Source organism: Folsomia candida, unplaced genomic scaffold (genome assembly GCF_002217175.1).
Source record: "Folsomia candida strain VU population unplaced genomic scaffold, ASM221717v1 Fcan01_Sc001, whole genome shotgun sequence".
NCBI lineage: Eukaryota > Metazoa > Arthropoda > Collembola > Entomobryomorpha > Isotomidae > Folsomia > Folsomia candida.
In genome coordinates, this window is record NW_019091193.1 from 12,219,115 (window position 1) to 12,236,575 (window position 17,461).

Sequence of the window (17,461 nt, forward strand, 5' to 3'; positions counted from 1 at the left end):
TTTATGAATATTTTTATTCTTTTATTTTCGTTATGTAATTTTCTTATCAAATTTGTAAATAATATATTAATATTCAAAGTCCAGTCTAGAATTATTAGGGCTATACTTGTCAAATAATTAGTACGAGAGGATGTCTAACAGTTGACAAACGCATGCAACAAAATCGCAGGCCCCGAATCCAAACTTCAAGATGTATCTGAGATGAGATGATATATTGTGTGTTGCGTGTAATCATCTTATGAGTATTCATAATATAATAAGTACGTTGGACGTCTTTGACCACAAGCGTAGCGTAGGTAAGTAGTATTGAATGATCACATCAATATTGTAGCATTGAAAAGCACATAGAGGAATAATTATAGTTCGTCGTGGTTGAATTCCCTTCGTGAGTAGTGTTTCAAATGGTCCACTGCATCATGTACTAAACGGATAAATTCTTGAGTATCAAAGAAATAGTTCCTATGTTTTTCATGTCCTGGTCCATATTCAACGTCTGAAGTTGTGTCAGTCTCCTCTTGAAGTAAGTCTAGGTTTTTCCATGTAATATATTTCAGTCCACGAAGACGAGCCAAATCAGCATAGCAATGCTCATCCCCACAATTATACCTATTTATGTAAGGACAAATACAACAATAAAATATCAAAATCTCAAAATATGATAATTTTTTGGTGAATATTTAAAAGCGTACACTTCAAATATAGCTGCCCAGTCAGGAAGAAACATCATATGAGTTAACCCTGCCCCATGCATCCCAATTAATATATCCGTGTCTTGAATCAGGCTTAATTGCTCCACAAAATTAGTTTTCCAAGTAAATTCTACCTAATTCAATAGGAACAGAGATGAATTAAAATAAATGCAAACTTAATATAAATGACTTCAGTGCTTGAAGTGACACTATTAATATGTTCAAGAAAGACAAACTTTGTTGATGACGAGGGAGTCATTTTTTCGCAACTCATCAAGAATTTCATCCTCGTTCAATACTCTCCTATGACGAGTGAGTCTGCTAATGTATGTAACCTTTATTTTCTTGAGATCCAATTTGGGTTTGAAATTAATTCGTAACCGGTGAAGGATAAATTTTGAGAAAGAGTGAAATAGTCCGCTATTGTGACATCCCCAAATCTAAGGAATTGTATTGATATTTAAAAAAATGAATTATCATATATATGCATTTAATTAAACTAATATCAACGTCAACGTACCAATGGAGTATTATAAAATAGACCAAATATCATTCTAGGCAGCAGTGGAAATACTGCATTCTCAAAGCACACTCTTTTTCCTTTAAAATCATTCAAATCAAAGATTGGACGTGAGGTGAATGCTCGAAACGTAGCCTCAAAACTAGACGAGTACTTGTACGTTCGCCATATTAAGATTTGCACGTTTTTTGTAAACATTTCAGGATTGTTTTCTGTCTGGTTAACAAAGAGCGAAGCGTATAAATTAAAAAAGTCACAAAAATGGTGGTACATATTCACAGCTGAAATGACAAAGAAAACACTAGCGTTAGTAAGACCATTCCAATATAACCCAAATTAAAAGTTGAAATAAGAAGGATTTAAATTAAAACACATACTTGCATCAATTTTCATTATAAACGTCGGGGTCTTTACAATGTGATCACAAATTTTAGCATCAAATGGACGAGCTTCGAGTTCTGTAAAATGTCGAAGTTCGGGTCCCCAATTTTGGAGTGCACTGAGATTTTCGATTTGTGAGTTTAAAATTGACTTATCAAGTTTACATTTTCCCCCAATCTCTCCTGTTGTCAAAACATCCATGTCATACATTACGGGTTGAGTTCTATTGATCAGTCTTCTGAAATCTACCATAATATTTCTAGCTTTGCAGAATGTCAAGTATTCTGAGCATTCTAAGGAAGAGTCCTCCTAGATAAAGAAAAAAAACAAGTAATTAAATATTACATACAAAGAACAATTTCCTTATATGATACAATAGTTTTTAAAGACATACAAAGGAATCAGGCTCACAAATCGTCTGCATGGAATTTCTGAACTTTCTAATATAACCAAAATCAGCCTGCTGGAAGAAAGTTTCAATTTGCTCCTCCTTAGTTTTGACCCAACCTTTATGGTGACCATCGCAAATTGGATGCGAGTATTTGTGCATTTTTTTGGAATCGCAGTTATCTTGATAACCCCAACACACATTTTTTTCAAGGTGCATCTGCAAAAAAATTTGATTAATATATTTTATCGTGGACGTACATAATAGTTACAATGATGATGAATTATTTATAGAAAATATTAGAAAAGCATAGATGTTGAAAATTGAAATTATATCCTTACTTTATAAGGACACTGTGGATCTTCACTACATTCTTTAGCAACGTCTGGAAAAGCATTGAAATAGTAAGGGAGAAACTCTCCTGGTAAATCTAGATTAATTCCCACTGATTGTCCACATAATATAATAATGAATAATAATCCAATATTTGCGTAATTCATCATATCACAGCAATTTATTATGCACGTTCTAGGTCTATGTATTGCTTATCCAGCAGTTAGGAATATTAAATAACGTCAAAATCAAAATGTTAAATATAAAATGAATATTAAAAACTTTTCTACGTTCGCTTAAAAATTTTAAGTCAGGGTCAATGTCAACAAAAGTTAGCCGCCCACGTGTAGTGCATAGTGGACAACCAAAAAACATTTTGCATACATTTACATTCTCAAGAAGGGTGAGGGTTGAGATGAGAATCTCAATTTGGGATTCTCGTAACATTCTCACACCATCACATTTGTGTGATTCACACATGGCATATTCATATTCACATCATCTCCAACTAAAAAAACAACTATTTTAACAATTTTAACAATATTTCTACTCCGACAAATTACATCATTCACACTGTAGGAAAGAGCTAAGGGTAAGATTTTCGAAAGGTCAACCTTCTCTAGTCTCAAACCATTAGGTTGCTTAGGTAAATACTGCTTTAAGACGTCGACGTAGGCGAGAATATAGTTTTACGAAATGACAAGTATATCATCTCTCGAACACATTAGTTTCTGACTAGTCTCAAAATTAGGGGATCAATTAAGATTTATCAATAGATTAAGGGTATCATGGCTGTGGTGTTACGTAGAATTTCAACATTTTCAAAGAAACATCCAGTGTTAAGAGGAATGATGACGTACGCTGTGCTCTGGCCGTCGTCAAATATTTGCCAACAATTCATCCAAGGTCGTGAAGAGACGAACATTTCAGAGTCTGCACGATTTTGTGTGTTTGGGACCCTCTATGTCGCACCAACGTTGTACTTGTGGGTAAAGATATCGTCTTATATGTTCCCAGGTCAATCTTTAAAAATCGCAGTTAAGAAGGTATACACTTTTTTGCAATGTTCCTATCGTTTACACAAATGGTTACAAATCTAGATAAGCACTAAGCACATTTTTTTGGTTCCTTGACACAGGTTGCTTGTGAACAATTCATGTACAGCCCATTTGCTGTAAGTATATTACAAAAATTATCTAATAATAAAGTTATGGACGTCATTCATTGTTCGTTGGTTCTTGCAAATAGATCTCTTCGTTTTACATTGGGATGAGTCTATTAGAAGGAAAGACTTGGGACGGTGCTGTGGACGAGTTGAAGAGTAAATTTGTCCAAACATATAAGGTAGCACGATCAAAAGGAATAAACACACAATTTGGGGAATTCAAGGAGCAGGTCGCAAATATAATTTTCCTGTTTTAACGTAGACGGGACTTTTATTCTGGCCGGCAGTACAAACGATAAACTTCGCCTACGTCCCTCAGCGTAATCGAGTTTCAGTTACGGGCGTTGCGAGCTTCTTCTGGACAATCTTCTTGTCATACATGAAACATAAAAATGGGCCGGTTTAGTTGCAAATTCAACCATCGTGATATTGATATATAGCTTTAACATTTGTAGTACGTTAAAATTCAATTCGTATACCATCGCCATGATGCCCTCACTTTTGACTCACTATTGCAGGCATAAGAATACTATGAAATTGTGCTAAGAAAGAATTGTAAAATGACCAAATTTTAGTAATAAAACCAAAACTAGGACAAAATGGCTAGTTTTCAATAACTAGGCTAAATCATTTGTGATTAATATTGAAGATCATAAAAATCAAAAAATAATTTATTCTAATTAGATAACCGACTGAGTCAGGACAATTTCCGGAGCATCGATTCATGGTTTTCAGGATGCCATCTTTTATTGTGACACTCGTTCGACAGTAATACACTATTTAAATTTAACTACAGTCAATTAACGATTTACTTGTTTACTATTGACTATGAAATATGAATGCTGCATATTTTTGACACAGTGGTGAAACAACACTCAATGTACAAAGATTGCTTCAAGGGCAAACGGACGTTCCTCTTTCTTCTGTTGGAGTTCGACAGGTAAAATCTTAAGCACAATCAATTAAAGGAAAAAGCAATTTCAAAAATTTAAAATTCTAAACACATTCAGGCGGAATTGTTGGGAATGAGAATGAAAACCTTGAATCAAACATTCACCAAGGTATACAGCAGTGACTTATCAAGGGCCCATCACACAGCCCAACTCGTTTTGAAGCATTCAGGAAACGAGGATTCGGAAATTCAGAAAGATGTCCGTCTGCGGGAACGGGTAAGCAAAGATTTACAAAATAGGTATTTTGTTTGTTGGAAATTAATAACGAATTTTAACATTCTCAAAATCAGTGCTTTGGATCAGCAGAAGGGTCCCCTGCAAAAAATCTTCTTGAAGAAGCGAAAAAGCACAACGTCCAGATTCATAACTATACTCCAGAAGGAGCTGAAACATCAGTAGAAGTAGCTCAGCGTGCAGCATCTTTTTTCGACGTAAGCCACTCATCAGTATTGGTTATCATTTCCGCTAACATATTGCATTTACGTCATACAATGCTATGTGATGAAATGATATTTTGAATACTTTTTTTCAGGATATCTGCAAACTTGCTGATGAGCCAGGAGCAGAAAACGAGACCCAAATTCTCGTCGTTAGTCACGGGGGATGGATTCAGTACTTTTTGAAACACCTTCACACACACGAAGCCAAGTATAATTTGGAAAACTTTGATCCTTCTAAAGCCATAACAATTCACAAGAATACGGCGATATCAATATTTTCCGTCAATCGTGTGACAACGACTGACACTAATGATGAGCAAGAAGAAACGAAACGTTATAAAATTTTGTTCAGAGATGTAAATGATACCAAGCATTTACCAGAATGATGCTAATAACTAACGATTAACTAACAGTTAACTGAAATAAAGATAAGATGTCTTACCAATTTAAGACTTGTCGTTGTCGGCGTAGTTGTCTATCATACATTATCATCATTTTTCATCGAACCAAACTTCCGTTGGTAAATTCTAGAGTTTTCCGAATATCTAATGCTTCCCCTTCTGGTATGTTGTACATTTTTGCTAGTCCTTGTGGATTAGAAGGGGTTTTGCAGTCATGGGTAACCTCTTTCCGAAGAACTGTGTCTATATCAACACAGCTAAAGAATGCCACCGACTGAAGCAAATGACAATGATGTTTTTATATCAATCGTTAGCACTTCAATAATAATGTTTTTGTCGAACGTGACTTATACCTGAGGGAGGTCGTATATTCCCAAACGATGTGAGCAGAATGATCGGGTTAGCAGATTTGTAATTTGAAGAGCCAGTGCCAATTTATATTTGTCGTCTGAATGTACTAAATACCGAACCTAAAGAGAAAAATATTGATAATATATGTATTTATTAAATTAAAGCTTGAAAGTCATTATTAATCGTTTACCTCATCGTGAACACTGATAGAAAATCTTGCATTCAAATTGAATTTTTTTATCAGCCATCCCATGCATGTTAACATGAGATGAAGGTAATCCACTGCAGAGCTTTGTACCACCCAGTTCACTCGGCTAGTCATATACTATAAATTTCGTAGTATCGTATTACTAATAACTAATAATGCAAAATCAAATTGTTATTAAACAAATTACATCGTCATGAACCACCGATGGAATCAGTGAACGACTGATTAAGCCCCCAAGAACTGGAGTCTGAGGATTTTCCTCTTGTGCTATCTCTTCCAGTCTGTTGAACATGAATGACTCTGTACCATTATCCCAAACAAGTTTATCGACTAGTGACATGTATTCCTGCATAATAATCATATTAAAACATTTACAGCGAAAAGTAGTGGAAGTAAATGTGGCGTAGTTTAATCAGTATTTATCTGCAACTTACTCTGTACGGAAAGTGGTGAAACGACATAATTCGTACAAGCTCAGGCTTAGTCATAGGATCCATGCAACGGTGCTCAAATTCTTCCGATTGGCTGGCAAGCTGCTGACCCTCGTGATTAAGCAGATATTTTCTGTCACCCTGGAACAAAATAAAACGAAAGTCTGTAAGTCTCAATGTATCTGTATTTATAATGTACCAGTTATGGAATCCAGTAATGAAATAAAACCTTTGTCATTTTGAACATCAGTTTTGCTTTTTGCCTAGCGTCGTTTGGGGACATGGTCCTATTAAACTGTAGCAACAGCCTCTCTGCAAATTTTACTCCCGCACCATAAATTCTTGCATAATTTAAGACTTTGGCATGTTCTCGACTAATTCCGCTTACGGATGCAGTTTTTGAATGCATGTCTGTTCCAGAGTTTTTTGTGCCCTAGGAAAACAAGAAAGGAATATTTTACAATATTGGAACACGGAAAAACTCTAGAGTAGAATAACTTTTAAAGTCATCCATCACAACGCTGTACATATAAAGAATTGAAATGCTATTTTTTGATGTGTTTTAGGCCTTTTAAGATGGCCTTATAGATTTACCAAGATGTCTGTCTGTCCGTCCGTCTGTGCGTCCGTCTGTGCGCACGATAACTCTCTTTAAACAAAAGCTATCGACTTGAAATTTTGCACACTTCATCTTCGGGTCAAAAGTAAGGATGAGTTCGGAGATGGGCATGATCGGTCAAGTAATTGGCCGGTGGGGGTCATTTCCATCCAAATGCGTTGCCCTTAACTACCAAGAACCTTTAGAGCAGGTTAAATTATTTAAGTGTAAGTAAAATATTTGTAGCTTGAGAAATATCTATAGTAATAATTATAAGTAATTTTAGTATGAAGATTGCGACTGACCTCAAAGCGTTTAAATTGGAATGGAGTTTCAGAAATTTTAAACCTGGGAGACCCGATAGGGTGACCCGACGGATTTCTAAAATTTGTAGTACGTAGTTGAAATTTGGAACAAAGGTTGCTAGTGGATTGTAACAGAAAAAACTGAATTTAGGTTGGAACAATTTTAATCTTGATGGACCCTATGGGGTGACCCATACTGATTTTTCAAAATCGTCATATCGAAGTGAAATTTGGGAGAGAGGTGATCCATATCTATTTTTAGAAATTGCGTTAAAAACATGAAATCCGGCACGGTAATACTTACAATTAGTGGCTTCTCATCAAAGAACTTGAAATTAAAAGTTAGCTAACAAGGGATACTTTCGAGGTGATAGTCGTGTCCAGGGTACCACTCATTGGTCTAAATGTTTTTTGATCGAGTGTTTCTCACGGGTTCGGGTTCTTACTTCGGGTTTCGGGTTCGGATCGGGTTTGGGTCCTGCTTCGGATACGAAATTTCAGAACCCGAAACTTTCGGGTTCGGGTTCGGGTCCGAGAAATGTGAGCCCAAAATTTCGGGTTCGGGTCGGGTTCGGGTTCCGACTAAGAACCCGAAACCCGAACCAACAAGAACTTTTTGCCACAACGAATACGAAAACATTAAAAAAGAAAATAAAGTGTTAACCACACTTGCTACGACGGTTATGCTGCAGTAATTCATTAAATAATTCAAATTTTTAATTGTCGTAACTTCTTTTCACAAGTGTCTTCAATTAGTGTTATGGTTTGAATATTGAAATAAAATATATTTTTTTATCAAAAATTTGCTAAATAGTTAGCTTGAGCTTACTTTAATATTGGAAACTTGAAACTGAAAATCATTTTCAGTTTTCAACTGATTTAAAAATTTCTGAATGTCACGGAAAGCCATTATCCATGGTCGATTTTTTGAGATTGCATTATTATGGTCGAGGAATTAAGATTCACATTTTAAAATGTACTTATGCAGAAATGTGCTTAATTATAATTCCTCGGTCATATTTACAGAAGTATTGTTTGTTTGAAACCTTTAGGCTAAAAAGCCAGTCACCCCTTAAAGTTAAAATATATTCGGTTTTTCGGGTTCGGGTTTCGGATTTGATCCGCCAGTTCGGGTTCGGATCCTTGCAAACGGGTTTCGGGTTCTTCGGGTTCGGGTTGCCCTCAAGTTTCGGATCAGTAGTATCGGGTTCGGGTTTCGGATTTGCAAGAACCCGACCCGTGAGAAACACTAATACCCATCTTCGAACTCGGTCGTTGCCCAGATGCATGTCTGTATCAAATTTGGTAAAAATCAGCCTACTCCTTCGAGAGTTATGGAAAGACAGACAGACGGACAGGTCGATTACATAAGCCCTAGTTCGGGCTAAAAATTATATGCCAATCGTTCATTAGAGTCTGGCTTTTATGTAATAATGCCGTCTTAAAAGGCCCCGCGAAGTTGCTTGGAGTAGGTTTTTACTTGTAAGGTCATCCAGCCCAAAGCGGTACAACCATGCATAGTTGCAAAATGCGCATCTCCAATGACGGAAGCAATCCAAAGTTCTTGAGAGTCAACATCTGCACCAACAAAATTATACGAGGGTGGGGCCTGCACCATACTTTTAAGCTCTGATCCTATTCTATCTTCATACGCGTTAGACGCTGTCATCCATGTCGGTTCGACAGCCCTCCTTGTTAACGTTCCAGCAACAACAACCTTGAAACACACATTCAAGCTAAGTTTTGGTTAATCTAGTAACTAGCAAGTATTTCATATCAATTTTTAAGACCCCACCTGTGGAACTATAGCTCCCATTTCAGATTGCTTGTTACTCGAAGTACCTTCCGCCTGATTATCGTACCACACTGTCATTTGTCCGAATATTCTATCTCTGTTGTTTCTCCAATACGACGATTGTTTGCTGATTCTAATAAGATAATCGCAAATTATAATTTTAAAAATAAACCCAGCTATAAATGTTGTGTGAATGTATGATAACAACAATCATATCTACATATGTCTATCTACAAATGAATAAATACGATATATCACTCACTTTACAACTTTGTCAGCCACATCTTGGCCATTTTGACAACTTAAAATTCCTTCTTCAATTTTGCTCAAAAAATCCTTGCCAAGTGGGTTTCCTACCTTGTAGTTGACCCCATTCTATTATATTCCATACAATACTTTTTTCAATCAGAGAAGCAGAATAATAAGTTTCATGAATCACGTTGCTGTAAGTGCTGTGCTTTTGCTAGCTATACAAGTACAAAGACACACGTTAAAAGTGACCGACCTTGTGAGGAAGTGGTATAAATTCACAATCGGGATGAGGCGAATTTCGTTGTCCAAGGTTCGGATCCGTTGGATAGTTTTGCATAAACGTTCGACTACAAGAGATAAGGTCAAAAAATTCTTGGACAAAATCCTTAAATCCTTAATAACTAAAAGCATGCATACATACCCAGTAACCGTTTTTAAGCCTTTAAGGAAATCCGACAAGTCTTGAGTTAGTTCCTCAGATTTATGATTTAATTCTTCTTTTGCAATGGACAAGTCTGTGGATGGACTGCCTCCTATTCGGTTCACTAATTTTGCTTTGCTGGCGTCATAAATCTCTTCCCAATTTCTGCTCCAAACAATATAATTAGTAACAATAATTCCAATACAACAAAACGAAGCATCCATGCAATTACAAATTTTACCTAAATGGAAATTTTGTTGCATTCTCATTTTCATTGTCATCGTTTTCATCTTCATCAAATTCTGACAAGGATTGCTGTATATCTTGCCTCGCTTCTTTAGACTTTTTTACAAGAAATCCCCATTTCCCAGTTTTTGAATGGTGTAATGGAAATCCAAACCAAGTTAGTTTTAATAATTTTGGAACTATTTGCATAGATGAGCTGATTTTAGAAGGTCCGGGTTGATAGTCAGGATCTCCAGGCTTTTTAAGGACACATGTAATAATAAGCTAAATAATATATCTAAAGTTTGAACAATATTTACAAAGAACTATATTAGCAAACCTTGTACAATAATTTCTTATACCAAGCTGGGTACTCGTGTGTATCCTGCAACGATTGGGTATTTTTATCCGTCTCCACAGATGCTTTCTTACTGGATCGTTTTTTTGATATCTTCCAGTCTAAGTCCCAAAGCCATGGATCTGTTTTATATCTACACGGGAACAAGAAGTGACAAAACAGAACTTATCAATACCAATTCTTCTAAACAAACAAGTTTGAAATCACCTTTCGTTTTCTAAAAGCTTCAAAGCGTCGTTTGCTTTCTGCACTAAAATTGACTTGACTTCATTTTCTGACTGTTTAAACACTTCCTCCGAACTGTTCATGTATGAAACCCAATTTTGATTGATTGGTAAATATGTTGTTCCCATCTCCAACATACCGCATAACGTTACGGGATGTGGAAACCTATACATCACGAATATATTATACAATTGCATTTCACATTTTATTCATTTATTCGTAAATCAATAAGGATTATTAATGTGTGCTTGCATGTTCTTTGGTAAATACCGTTCATAAAAAGAGGGGAGAAGATGCTGCAATATTTCATGAGTGGCTCGAACATCTTTGGCGCAATACAGGGCCAGACTTTGGAAATTATCCCGGACATCCTGCAGGGTTCCTTTGACAAAAATATTCCTCTCGTCTTTGTTTATAACTTCGCCCTTGCAGTAAAGCTAATTGCCAAGAAGTATATCAGAAATACATATAGAATATAAACATCCATATCAGACTTCAGTATTAAGGTAACGTGTCACCGTAACGTGTCACCATTCAGTCAACATTTTTACGGTGGTTTTGCTTAATTCCCGTATGGAAGACATGGGAGGCCATAGGTCCATGGCCTCCCATTCCCATGTCATGTGGCGCACCGTAATATAATGTTTATGAATTTTCTCAATTGGTAAATAACATTATATGCTTACATTGTGCACATCCGACAAATTATTTAATGAGCTAAGTTCGTCCCAATCTAAGGCAGAAGTATCGATTCCAGGAGCCGATTTTGTCCCCTCACGTTTCATTCGACTTTTCATACTCATTTTCAGGGCCCTTTAATTATAATCATGTTTTTTTGAAATTGATACAACTTCAAGAAAGGTGCAACTTCTGTAAAATATTAGTAAAGAGATTCAAAGAAGACCAAACACTGTTGGTCGAATAAGTTGGCCATATCAAATCTTCACTTTGTATGTTGTCTGTTAATTACAAAGATATTATAGAACAAAAATATTTAGTTTTACCTTTGAAAACTCGTAATCCCACTGACAGCAATATGCAGAGACATTGTGTCCATAAACCTTAGTTTTGTCTTCTGATATAAAAATAAAAGATAAATCTACCGGTTTCATAAGACATAATCATGCATGTATGCAGTGCAAGCTTATTTACCTCTAAAAAATATTGTTCTTTAATCCTTGCTCTATCGTAGCTGACATTATGACCAATGACTATTTTCTCGACCCAATCTCGTGATTGTGGTGGTTTCATTTCCCCTTTAATTCAATAATTATTAAGAAAATTTATATAGCATTATATGAAAAACTTAGTTAATTTCGGTCAAGGAGCAAATTAAAAATATGAAACGTACCATTTAGGGTTTCCAGCGGTATCAGTTCATCAAGTTTGTGCCTCGACGAGGGATTGCGGCTAATTCCCGTAAAAAGCGAGGATGAGCACCAGGAATACCTTAATTCATAAAACAAAATAAAATAAATAATGCCAGTGAAAGGAGGGAAAATGCTTGTAAAATATATTTTGATAACTTGCCAGCCGTCTGTTGTCAACGCACATGCCAATGTTGGAACTTGTCCATGTGACATGCAGACTTCTACGTCGAAAACCATTGCATTTTCTACAGGAAATGGAACACTTTCAGTTCGCCCATCCTTGTGATACTTGGTCCATCCAACCTAAAATGAACCAGCCGCTATTATTACGGGACATTAGATGGACAGATTCATGAATTTAGTAGGAATATCAACATACATCGAACACCCATTTAGTTGGAAGTGCTGGAATTTCAGTTTTAACAAGTTTGTCAAGCAAATTTTTATATCGGAACGTCTGTTGTCTTGCAATGTTTTGAAAGTGATGGTTAATATCATTGCCCTCTAATTCTGGAAGGTGAAACTTGATTGGTTCCGCAATATCTACATTCTGCCCCCAGAGATTGTGTGCTTCCAAATGTCGCCTGCACTTCTCCACCAAGTCTTCCGAGTACACCTTCTGACGATAACGATCAATAAATACTTGGTCAAAGAGCTGGTCGGAAATCATTTGAATTTTGCATGGGTTGACGTGCACATTGCCATTCTGATTCTTTTCATTGATTTGTTCCAAATCAGGGCTGATTGTTGTAGAGAAAAATTCACGTGAATCTTTTGAAGCATTTATTCGCCCAACCGGATACATTGATAATCTCTGCAACCGCCGACAGCCGCAACAACGTAGCATTTTGATTGCTAATTAAGTCGTGGTGCTCACTTATAGTACTGTTTGTAACAAAAACACAATGTAATAATTTTTTTATGTTCCATGTAGAACTTAACTTGTAATTCGTATGAAACTAATTTTTTTTACTAATCTCACCCATGCGAAAATTTCGGGTGGAGAGTGAAAAGAAGTGACTAAAATAAAATTGTCGAAGCCGAACATGTGCGGATTTAATTCGCGGGTTGGATTTTAACCTGGTGCTTGTGTATACTGCATTTGAAGTCACTCGATGAAAAATTAAATCAGCCACCGAAATTGTGCTTTCACGCGATTATAACTTATTCCGGATAAGTTATCCGTGATAAGTAAAAACAGGTGTTTGAAAACCTGGTCAGTTTTAATAGTACTACATTCCGTTTGCAATCAAAATTCAATAATTTGGATGTCGTTCTCACATTAGTGGTTCTCCATTTATTTTCGTAAACATTAGTACAAATTACAGTGTCGCATAAATGGCTTACTTTTTACATATGGATAATTTGGATTCGTATTTGTGCAAAGTGCACCATGAACTTTAGTGTACAAAATCCATAAAATACTATCAGTATATAGCAGCATCAATTATTGTTAAAGAAGTATGAAACGAAAGTACGGGTAAAAATGAATTGAGGCTATTAAATATTAATATTATTGATGAGCACAACCTATGCGCTGCCCTCGTGGGTCATCTTCATCGTCATCACTATCTTGCGCTCCTCCAGTCCCAGGTTCATAATCGCAAAGATCGACATCTTCAACATTGTCCCCATCTGGCCTAATAAACGGGGGGCGAGAAGGCAAGATTGTCTCCAAAACCTGTTCATACAACAAATTCGAACATTAATTTATCAAATTTGATCAGAAAATAAATATACAAAATCATGGCGTACTTTTAGCGATTTTTCGTCAGTGAAGTGGGATGATGGAAAATCAACCTTGAACTTTATCAACAAATTTCCTTTGTCGAATGGCCGTTTATAATGAGGCATTCCCTCGCCAAGAACAATTTGCATAGTTTCTGTAAGAAGAAATAGTAATTTATAAACCTGTTGGGCCAAAGTATATAACTTGGGCTAAATAATAATTATAATCGATAATAGTGATCTAATTCTTTAGAATGACAAAAAAACTTGCCTGTAGCTACAACATGTCCTGGTGTTCTCGAAATGACTAAGTCACGTCCATCTAGGTGGCGAATAGAAAACTGGAAACCGCAAAGCGATTCTGTCAGCGATATATTCCGTGTCATAACCAAATTATCGCCATTTCGTTCAAACAAATCATGTGCTTCTTGTTGTAGGACATATATTAAATCACCAGGTGTGACACCAGGCTGAAATGTGAAAAAAAGTTTCAATTTCAAGGTATTAATACTTGGCCGTAATTAACTTAAGGTACAATGTTCATAAGAACAAGACAAGGGTTCAACACGACATACTTCTTCATCACCTTCACCCCGGACAACTATCTTTGTTCCGTGAGACATGCCTTTGTCGACATGAACCTCAATGTCCTTTACTTCTTGCATGATTTTCGTACCAACGCATTTTTTGCAACGATCTTTGTCTGGAATCACTGTACCCTGTCCGCCGCACTTGTTGCATGTAGAATGAATTTGTTGAACTAGTCCCGGCCCAAGTTGTCTATATTGCATTTTCATGCCACTACCTCGACAATCCGCACAAGGTTTCGAACTTTTCGCATTTAAAGTTCCAAGTCTGTATTTTAAAAAAGTGTCTATTCGTCAGTCACGATCAACAATATACATTTATTAACATTTACACTTACCCGCTGCAATCTTTACACACAGCTTTCCGTTCATGTTTCATGGTGTGTGATTTTCCAAGGTATAGGTCTTCCAATGTCACCCTATGGACAAAATTATATACAATCTCGAATAATACAGACTGACTACCTACAACAAGAATTATCGAGATGCAGATATGTCATTTTATAGTTTAGTAAACTGACTTGAGAGGTTTCATTGAATCTTCGGATTTCCTTTGACGATGACCGTGGGCACCTCCTCCAAAAAACATGCTAGGCCCACCGCCTCCGCCGAATAAGTCTGAAAAGAAATCTCCGGGAAATCCGCCACCACCAAAGTGGTCTCCATCATGGCCTCCACCTTCTTGCAACCCCCTTAATCCATATCGATCATAGACCTCTTTCTTTTTTGGATCAGACAATACATCATACGCGTAGGATATCTCTACAAGGTAAAATTTTCTTATCAACACCACTATATCAATTTGTCATTGTATACGTTCGGAAAACCTCATATGTACGTAATCAAACTTAATCATTCCTACCTACCTTTGAACTTATCTCCTGCTCTGGGGTTCTTGTCAGGATGAAACTCCTTGGCAAGCCGATGATACGCCTTTAAAAGAACACAGGAGTAAGTACTAATTTATCAAAATCTGCATAAACAAAAGTTCCATAATTTACTAATGAATTTACCCTTTTAATTTCTGAATCTGAAGCTGTCCTAGACACTCCCAATGTCTCGTATAATTGCGAATCAACGCCACTTCCTCTGGCAGCCATTATTTCAAACAAGTGTTAAAATTCGTCCTTTGCTTGTCGATTTTCCTGTTCACAATCGTTGTGACCTTCAAGTTTCTTTGTTCTCGACAAACGACACGATTTGTTCGACCGAAATCACACACAATATCAATATCTTCAAGTACTCGACTGACCCCGACTAACGGATTTATCACAGCAAAAAATAACAATATAATTCGTGAGCTGAGTTGAAATTAGAATAGCGTCTCCTGAATAATTAATAATTATGAAAATGGCATAATATGTGATATAGCGATAGAAGATGTGACTTGTGTGTTCTTGAAACAATTTTGAATGTGCTTATTTGAAGAGCATGCTTGGCGTCGTTCTGATTTGGTGGGATGTCAGACGTTGACCTTTAACGACGATGGTTAAATGGGAATAATGCACAAATTGATTTTGAGAGTGAGGAAGTTAATTGTGAATTGACGGAGAACTGAGGATGACTTGCTTGCCTGATGATGAAGAGTGCAAGGAGCGATTGGCAATCCATGAAAAGGAGGAATCCACCAAGTCCAATGCGCCGATTTCATTTGAGCCAGAGTAACGATTGCGACCTTCTCACCACAGAGGGTGCAGCAAGGCCAGCTCAGAAAGATGTGCTGCAAGTTAGCCGTGGCCGAGATGCAATTTAGCCGTAGCCGTGGCCGATGCAAGTTAGCCGTGGCCGTGGCCGAGATGCAAGACCCGTGGCCGTGGCCGAGCCGAACAATCTCACATCACCCCAAAAATTTCATTTTACCCCAAAAATTTCATTTTACCCCAAAAATTTCACTTTGCCCCAAAAATTTCACTTTACCCCAAAAATTTCATTTTACCCCCAAAATTTCATTTTACCCCAAAAATGTTATTTTACCTCAAAAATTTAACTTAGCCCCAAAAATTTCATTTTACCCCCAAAAATTTCACTTTGCCCCAAAAATTTCACTTTACCCCCAAAATTTCATTTTACCCCAAAAATGTTATTTTACCTCAAAAATTTAACTTAGCCCCAAAAATTTCATTTTACCCCAAAAATTTCATTTTGCCCCAAAAAATTCACTTTACCCCAAAAATTTCATTTTGCCCCAAAAAATTCACTTTACCCCAAAAATTTCATTTTACCCCAAAAAATTCACTTTACCCCAAAAATTTCATTTTACCCCAAAAATTTCACTTTACGCCAAAATTTTATTTTCCCCCCAAAATGTCATTTTGCCCCGAAAATTTCATTTTACCCCAAAAATTTTTTCCTCAAAAAAATTTCATTTTACAACAAAATAATTCATTTTACCCCCAAAATCATGTTTTCCCATTAAAAACGTCACTTAACCCAAAAATTTCGAATCACGCGAACTTTTGACTTGCAGAGAGAACCTTAGATTAGTATATAAGAGATGAACTACTAGCCGTCTTTGTCAAGCAAGCAAGGTGGAGGAATTCCACGTCAACTGGGGCCGGATTCACTATGTGGGTTAGACTCACTTTGGTTAAGACCAGCTTAGCGGCTATTTAAGTAGTTGCAACTTACAACTTGATTAAGGCGACCAGGGAACAAACTCATTAAGCAGGCTTTCGGGTAAAACGTGATTATGATAAAAAATAATTAAATAATAATAAATTTAGTAATAACATTAAGAAAGGTGATTAGATATCAAACTTTATTTATTGTTTTATGAAAAAAGTCCGCTTCAATTCCATACAACCTTAAAAATGCTTTAATCTTCCCCATGCGGAGATAGAGGTCCCTTTGGCAAAGACCTGCGAAAATCAAATTTACAGGTCTCCGCCCAAATCGTTCGCGGATCCCATAAGGATGGTGTATAGGCACCCTATCCAACACGTACCGTTTCTGCCAAGGAGTTAAAACCTGGATAAAAATAATGAATATTTGAATTTATTCAAATGGATATTTTGCTAATAACATTTTTCGTATATTCTAACAACATTATCGATGAGATTTGGGCCAAATAAGTTGTACATCTCCCATGCTATTCTAATTTTCCAGACTGGAACCGCCATGCTAAAGAAAATTGCATGTACAAATAATTTTACACAACTTCTTCCACAGTCAGCACTTAGTAGTGTATTTACTCAATTTATTAGAATTTTTGAAAAAACTCAAACGTTCACACTTTGACAGCTTTTACAAAATTATGCATATTTAAAATAAATAAAGTATCTAGTTAACTATTTTAGAGAGCTATAATTAAGTAGAAACAGATATACAACACTAGGGG

The 17,461-nt window shown here is 36.3% G+C and overlaps 5 protein-coding genes across 7 annotated transcripts; 2 read left to right on the forward strand and 3 right to left on the reverse strand.

Annotated features, from left to right (window-relative positions):
• On the reverse strand, window positions 1–2,623 carry LOC110847070 (EGF domain-specific O-linked N-acetylglucosamine transferase). Its single transcript, XM_022093919.2, has 7 exons — window positions 2,320–2,623; window positions 1,985–2,197; window positions 1,587–1,899; window positions 1,210–1,490; window positions 926–1,129; window positions 690–823; window positions 1–606 (listed from the first exon to the last, which is right to left on the reverse strand). Exons 1-7 carry the CDS (start codon window positions 2,479–2,481, stop codon window positions 357–359), a joined length of 1,557 nt encoding a protein of 518 aa, XP_021949611.1. The 5' UTR covers window positions 2,482–2,623; the 3' UTR covers window positions 1–356.
• A 145-nt stretch (window positions 2,624–2,768) lies between these two features.
• LOC110847080 (fructose-2,6-bisphosphatase TIGAR) lies at window positions 2,769–5,319 on the forward strand. The gene is made up of 6 exons (XM_022093932.2): window positions 2,769–2,903; window positions 4,161–4,244; window positions 4,338–4,416; window positions 4,487–4,645; window positions 4,720–4,860; window positions 4,962–5,319. Exons 2-6 carry the CDS (start codon window positions 4,201–4,203, stop codon window positions 5,253–5,255), a joined length of 717 nt encoding a protein of 238 aa, XP_021949624.1. The 5' UTR covers window positions 2,769–2,903; window positions 4,161–4,200; the 3' UTR covers window positions 5,256–5,319.
• LOC110847089 (mpv17-like protein) lies at window positions 3,064–4,090 on the forward strand. The gene is made up of 4 exons (XM_022093942.2): window positions 3,064–3,357; window positions 3,450–3,485; window positions 3,560–3,655; window positions 3,739–4,090. Exons 1-4 carry the CDS (start codon window positions 3,100–3,102, stop codon window positions 3,880–3,882), a joined length of 534 nt encoding a protein of 177 aa, XP_021949634.1. The 5' UTR covers window positions 3,064–3,099; the 3' UTR covers window positions 3,883–4,090.
• On the reverse strand, window positions 3,397–12,869 carry LOC110842443 (DNA polymerase subunit gamma-1). Of its 3 annotated transcripts, none has more exons than XM_035844812.1 (22): window positions 12,189–12,869; window positions 11,970–12,112; window positions 11,791–11,888; window positions 11,592–11,695; window positions 11,444–11,511; window positions 11,126–11,252; window positions 10,710–10,876; window positions 10,422–10,604; window positions 10,197–10,347; window positions 9,873–10,114; window positions 9,632–9,796; window positions 9,464–9,557; window positions 9,221–9,333; window positions 8,959–9,091; window positions 8,644–8,880; window positions 6,490–6,693; window positions 6,264–6,401; window positions 6,017–6,175; window positions 5,812–5,946; window positions 5,624–5,740; window positions 5,312–5,544; window positions 3,397–3,842 (listed from the first exon to the last, which is right to left on the reverse strand). In XM_035844812.1, the coding sequence occupies exons 1-21, from the start codon at window positions 12,654–12,656 to the stop codon at window positions 5,368–5,370; spliced, it is 3,423 nt and encodes a 1,140-aa protein (XP_035700705.1). In that variant the 5' UTR covers window positions 12,657–12,869; the 3' UTR covers window positions 3,397–3,842; window positions 5,312–5,367. The 3 variants fall into 3 exon arrangements, with proteins under 3 accessions (XP_035700705.1, XP_021943880.2, XP_035700700.1); XM_022088188.2 differs by having other exon boundaries at window positions 11,444–11,514; XM_035844807.1 differs by having other exon boundaries at window positions 3,397–3,845; window positions 11,444–11,514.
• A 205-nt stretch (window positions 12,870–13,074) lies between these two features.
• On the reverse strand, window positions 13,075–15,731 carry LOC110841635 (dnaJ homolog subfamily A member 2). The gene is made up of 8 exons (XM_022087319.2): window positions 15,138–15,731; window positions 14,991–15,057; window positions 14,646–14,886; window positions 14,463–14,543; window positions 14,113–14,392; window positions 13,809–14,007; window positions 13,565–13,692; window positions 13,075–13,490 (listed from the first exon to the last, which is right to left on the reverse strand). Exons 1-8 carry the CDS (start codon window positions 15,222–15,224, stop codon window positions 13,323–13,325), a joined length of 1,251 nt encoding a protein of 416 aa, XP_021943011.1. The 5' UTR covers window positions 15,225–15,731; the 3' UTR covers window positions 13,075–13,322.
• Window positions 15,732–17,461: the final 1,730 nt, after the last annotated feature.

Excerpts from the sequence above, each read along its gene's own strand:
- LOC110847070 (XM_022093919.2), bottom strand. The coding sequence starts at position 2,481 with ATGATGAATTACGCAAATATTGGATTATTATTCATTATTATATTATGT. Across the intron at positions 1,491-1,586 it reads TATAATGAAAATTGATGCAA|CTGTGAATATGTACCACCAT; the intron begins GTATGTGTTTTA and ends TTGTCATTTCAG. Across the intron at positions 607-689 it reads TGGGCAGCTATATTTGAAGT|GTATAATTGTGGGGATGAGC; the intron begins GTACGCTTTTAA and ends TTACATAAATAG.
- LOC110847089 (XM_022093942.2), top strand. The coding sequence starts at position 3,100 with ATGGCTGTGGTGTTACGTAGAATTTCAACATTTTCAAAGAAACATCCA. Across the intron at positions 3,358-3,449 it reads TAAAAATCGCAGTTAAGAAG|GTTGCTTGTGAACAATTCAT; the intron begins GTATACACTTTT and ends TCCTTGACACAG. Across the intron at positions 3,656-3,738 it reads AATTTGTCCAAACATATAAG|ACGGGACTTTTATTCTGGCC; the intron begins GTAGCACGATCA and ends GTTTTAACGTAG.
- LOC110847080 (XM_022093932.2), top strand. The coding sequence starts at position 4,201 with ATGGTTTTCAGGATGCCATCTTTTATTGTGACACTCGTTCGACA. Across the intron at positions 4,646-4,719 it reads ATGTCCGTCTGCGGGAACGG|TGCTTTGGATCAGCAGAAGG; the intron begins GTAAGCAAAGAT and ends TCTCAAAATCAG. Across the intron at positions 4,861-4,961 it reads GTGCAGCATCTTTTTTCGAC|GATATCTGCAAACTTGCTGA; the intron begins GTAAGCCACTCA and ends ACTTTTTTTCAG.
- LOC110842443 (XM_022088188.2), bottom strand. The coding sequence starts at position 12,656 with ATGCTACGTTGTTGCGGCTGTCGGCGGTTGCAGAGATTATCAATGTAT. Across the intron at positions 6,402-6,489 it reads TGATGTTCAAAATGACAAAG|GGTGACAGAAAATATCTGCT; the intron begins GTTTTATTTCAT and ends ATTTTGTTCCAG. Across the intron at positions 6,176-6,263 it reads TTCACCACTTTCCGTACAGA|GAATACATGTCACTAGTCGA; the intron begins GTAAGTTGCAGA and ends ATTATTATGCAG.
- LOC110841635 (XM_022087319.2), bottom strand. The coding sequence starts at position 15,224 with ATGGCTGCCAGAGGAAGTGGCGTTGATTCGCAATTATACGAGACATTG. Across the intron at positions 14,008-14,112 it reads GGGGTGAAGGTGATGAAGAA|CCTGGTGTCACACCTGGTGA; the intron begins GTATGTCGTGTT and ends TTCACATTTCAG. Across the intron at positions 13,491-13,564 it reads CTGACGAAAAATCGCTAAAA|GTTTTGGAGACAATCTTGCC; the intron begins GTACGCCATGAT and ends TTGTATGAACAG.